Here is a 5,173-nt window from a genome sequence, read left to right as displayed (position 1 = left end):
CCCTCTTCCTCTCCCTCCCCCTCCAAAAATGATAATTTTTCTCGTAAATCAACTATTTTTGACGATATATCACAACGTAAGAGACTATTTCGACATAGTTTTACTTTTTGATTAAAATGGCAATTTATAGACAATTTTTTTTTTTTTTATATATATTTCGTGTCAATTGAAAAAAAAATCCGAAATATTGTTTTACATTCTACATACAAACTTTATGATTAACAAATAAAGGTTCTTTATTTAATAACCATTCTATGTTTTAAACAATATATAATTGTTTTCGGTAATGTGTGTTCTGTAACCAACATTACAAGTACATTTAGTAGTTATCGTTAACAATAAAATTTTACCTATACATTCTTATGTGTTTCTTCATATTTCTTCTGTCTTCTAAGACTAGAAAACTAATTATATGAATTGTTGCAGACATGGGCCAGTTCGGACTGAATAACGGGCACCATTGGGGCTACAGTGCAGCCACTCCGTACTCCAGCTACATCGGGGCGACTCCCCTCAGCAGCTGTGCAGCCTCGACCCCTGGCTTCAACACCCCCGCCATTGGGTTCACTCCCACGGAGTCCAACTCCCAACACTCCCAGCAGGATTACACCAACACCACGCCTTCTGGTAAATATTTAGAAAATTCCTTGAGGTAGCTTTATGTGGGTAGTCGATCTAGAGATTCAATGAGTGATGCACTTGACTAACAGGTCAATCGAAACCGAAAATTTCGATCTATGAAAATACAATTCAAATAACTTGGTATTAGAAAAACATTTTTTTTTCCTTTAAGGACGTAATAATAAAGGCGTCTGAAACATCTGTACAAAATTGAAAGATGTTTATTCTCGATTTTCTTTCCCAGGAAGTTGTGTGTAAAAATGTGATGCAGTAAAATTTTAAATTATGTGTGTATACGTGACAATATTTTATAATAGAAATATATGTAATTGAAAACATGAGGGTACAAGTTCATGAATATGGAGTAAACCATAAACGTTCTACAAAAAATGAGGGATAGTATGGTGTTCTAAAAAAGTTAAAGTTCTAAAAGTTTTTTTTGATCATATAGACAAATGAAAGTTTTTTTTAAATTTACTTTCCATATGGCAAGAACGTATTAAAGATAGATTTTGCTGATGGTATTTGTACCAGTTTCCAAAACTTTTAAGGCATGCAAAGGCTAATCCTCTAATATAATTTAATATTTACTCAGAACTGTTTATACCTCTCACACAATCCGATTCTCATTCCTTTGTCGCTAAAGAACACCCATTAAGTATTTATGCTAGTAAGATGGAATTTACAAAATGTTGTAGAATTGAGATCACATCAGTGGTTCCTTCCTTTCCCCCCATTTTTCAGCAAAAAGTACCACTGGCCACTGGAGTTTTCGCTAGAATAATTTCAGGCTTACTCATATTACTCTTCAGGCTACTCTCCAATTGCCGATAATCGGTATGGTTTTATTGAGTCGTTCATTTACAAAAACCACCGAGTGTCAGCTTAAATAATATTATTTCAACTGACACTCGGTGGTGTATCTCATATGATTTGGTGGTATGAATTATATGATTTGGGCGCCAATTCCTAGTTTTAGCTGATTTCACAATATACCTCAGTATAAGTAAATTTCTTTCTTAAATCCTGCTGTACTAGCTTTTTGTAAAGGTTTTCTGGGTAACATAAGCCTACCTCCCTACATGAAATATTTGGTTTGATAATGCCGAGGAAGATTTCCTGATAGGATTTTTGGGTTATGATCTCCTTTTGAGATTGTGATGTCTTCGTATATTTAAATAAATGATTCGTAAATTTGACTCATTTTTTGGATTTGTGGTTCCCAAAATTCTACAGGTTAGGAAACTGTGTTTAAAGATTTTTTTCTTCATTAATGGACAACTAATTATTATTTGAGTCTGATGCCACATATGTTTTCTCACATGTTGTTTTCTCGCCACTACGCACTTCCTTTCTCCACTTTCGGTTCTTTTTCAGCCATACTCTGCTCAATGTGTTCATATAATACCACTATTTAGAGATTTAGGGCTTTGATTGATGTAAGTACAACTAATCACTTTGTGTTGTTTCAGCGTCGAACGATATTGCAGTGAGCGTCGGGGCGACAGAGAGCGGCGGTGAGCTGGACCAGCAGCTGATGGGGAGGTACGGAGAGTACCGCTCCGAGTCGCCGACCTCCGAGGAGTACGGCTACAACTCGAGCCATTACCCGGTCCTCCCCAGCCTCCTGTACTCCCAGCTGTACCCCAGCGAGCCCCCTGTGCCTCAGCCCCGCCAGGACGAGGCACGCTCCGATCAGCAGTCCGCTGTTTGGAGGCCCTACTAACTGCCTTCCGAGGCTGTCCTTTGGTTCCGGATCTCGTATCTCTTGGGGATGTCTGACTTTCAAAAAGTAAATAATATCTCTTAAATCTTTTTTACAAAAAAAGAATTGCCATGCATAATAATTCAATCGAAATTAAATATAATTAAAAAAAAGGATGGAATATTGATAGGTATGATTTATGCACGCTTGTTGATGTCACAGAGACGATTATCTAGTATTTTCGAAGTGTTTATCGATCGCATGTTAATGAATCAGTGGATAGTTTAATCATCCTCACACTCCCTTTCTCTAAATATAAATTTTATTTATACCCTACTTTTAAATCATTGTTATAATTACTAGAGTTTAAATCATTAAATATAGATTTATATCAATTAAAAATAGACACGGGGTAGAGGCTATACAGTACGCGCAATACCGACTATAGAGATCATAGAGTCTATCCTATGGACGGTTTTAATATCCCTCTCCTTCTTCATATTCGTCCCTCTTCCTCTCTCTTTTTTAACATAATATTTATGTAATTATACCTAACTAAATATTTGAAGATTGAAAAAATGATAAAAGCTTTAATCAAGAAATTACTATTGATATAAATTGGAAATGGACTTGAGATAGGGGCTCTACAGTACCCCCAATACTTAAACAGTACTGTGGATTCTTTTTTTTTTTTTTTTTTTTTATTTATTTATTGATATTTACAACTGTATAAAAAATACAACAATCATAATGACATAATGATATGATACAGGATGTAGAGAAACTACCCAGTAGTAGAACTCTAAAAACTGTTTACAATATAAGGTCACGAGGCCATCTTCTTTTCAGGCGCCTCGGAGGATTGCCAGGAATGGAAGAGGAAGCAAGGCTAGAAACTAGTGGGTTTGAGTGGTTAGGGAGTTTATTATGGAAGGAATAATATCGGGTTCGGGCTAGATCGGTTACATAAGGAACATTTAGGTCTTTATGGATGGTTTTATTAGTAACAAAATAAGGAGCATTGAGGATTGTGGATTTTAAAGATTGGACTGTGGATTTGAAACAAGAACTTTCTAGAACCTTCAATATTTCATAAATTTTCTCTTGATATAACCACAGAAATGAGCTCTAATATTTAAATCTCAATTCTCAATAACTTTAAGTGAAGTCCTCAATGTACCATATTTTATCAGTTTTTCATAATGACTTTTATAAACTGAATTCAGCAAATATGCTGTTCTATTACCTAATAAGTACGAACTCAATCCAATCTGTTTAAGTTTGTTTAATAATTTATTTCTGATAATCCTTTGTGACATCATGTAAAAAAGAGATTTAATAAAAATGCTAGAAGAAATCGATGAAAGCACTAGTAATAGATTTCTGTGACGTCAACAATCGTGCGTAGATGAAGCATACGAATACCGAAAGTGTATTTGAATTAAAATTAAAACATGCAAAATTATTTATAAAATATTCCACTGTCATCATCAATAATTCATATCCGTGTGTATCATAAATGTTTTCACAATTATTAAACATATACATAGTGTATACTTATGTACCAATAAAATAAAAATTGAATAAAAAATCCTAAAAACTAGACCATACTAGATTAATTTTACATACATTTATTTTTTTCGTAATGATAATCAAACCATAAACATTTATAGTATTTTTGAATCAGAGATTTGATTTTGTAAATTATTTGAAAGATTTTTATTTTATTTTGTTTTTAATTAATTGTTAGTAAAAAATATTCTTCCTTCTTGGATTGAACAATAACCTTTAAAAATTTTTATTCAATATAACATTTTGAATTTATATTAAACAACAAAAATAATTTATTTATTTTTATTCAATTCTTTCTTTTTAAATGACTAAATCGCCATACGAATAAATACTTAAAATTATATATAAATTGTTTCCGTTTTCTGCAGGCTCCAACTATTATTGTCATTATTATTAATTTGTTTTTTGTATTGATGTGATCAGTAAGAAATACTTTTACACTAATTCATGTTTCAATACTTACGAGATCTAAAACCAATTGTGACATGTCACGCTGGCTAAATGTTTTCAAAAGTGATTCGTGACTCTGTTTTGAGACGCGGGTGAAGTTTTAGTGTGATCTACAGTGCAATATCTCGAAAGAGAAAAAAAAATTATTTAAACTGAAAGTTATGAAGCCTGTGCCAAAGCTATGTGTTAAGTTTCTTCTCGGAGATTCGTTATAGTCTAAAATATTCTTTTCGTAGCCGACGCTCAAATACAAAAATGAGCTTTGTAATATATTTGAAAAATAAAAAAAAATCCGGGGCTAAATTAGTTCAAAATGAACCTTTCAAAATCTTCTGTATCATATTAATTTGCGGTTCATTTTCAATTAATCCTGCCCCTATTGTAATTGAGGCATTATTGTACAACTGTTTATAATGTTACCATATTTTTGTTGATACAAAAAAAAAATTATACTATTATAAATATACATATTTTAAACTCTTTTATTACAATTTTTTTTTTGGTGTTAGCTGTACAGCTTATTGTACAGCCGGTGTATTATTATAGAAAATAAATAAATCCGTTCCATTCGTTTATTTTTTTATTTACTGCCTATAAAATTCATTTTTGATTATTTTTTGTATTATTTATTTTTCAATATAGATGGTCTCAGAATGGCGAAAAGGAATATAATTTAACAAAATTCAAGATCCTATCTTTTAGCAGGAAATTCCTTTAGTACTGAAAGCCATGGAGTGGTATTCAAATCAGGTAAGTGAAACGAAATTGTAATACAATTATTTCACAAACATTTTTTTTATTGCTGGAGTCTGTTTTAAATTAAAT

General features: G+C 32.2%; 1 protein-coding gene across 1 annotated transcript in view; it reads left to right on the top strand.

The window, feature by feature from the left end:
• LOC106687925 (runt-related transcription factor 2) overlaps window positions 1–3,867 on the top strand; it is a 69,379-nt gene extending 65,512 nt beyond the window's left edge. The window contains exons 4-5 of the mRNA XM_014432095.2: window positions 427–627; window positions 2,094–3,867. Of these exons, the coding sequence (XP_014287581.1) occupies window positions 427–627; window positions 2,094–2,347 (455 nt within the window). The 3' untranslated portion in view covers window positions 2,348–3,867. The remainder of the gene's footprint in view (window positions 1–426; window positions 628–2,093) is intronic.
• Window positions 3,868–5,173: the final 1,306 nt, after the last annotated feature.

Source organism: Halyomorpha halys, unplaced genomic scaffold (assembly GCF_000696795.3).
Source record: "Halyomorpha halys isolate HHAL.00 unplaced genomic scaffold, Hhal_1.1 Scaffold1028.1, whole genome shotgun sequence".
NCBI lineage: Eukaryota > Metazoa > Arthropoda > Insecta > Hemiptera > Pentatomidae > Halyomorpha > Halyomorpha halys.
This window is presented reverse-complemented; position numbering and strand designations above follow the sequence as displayed.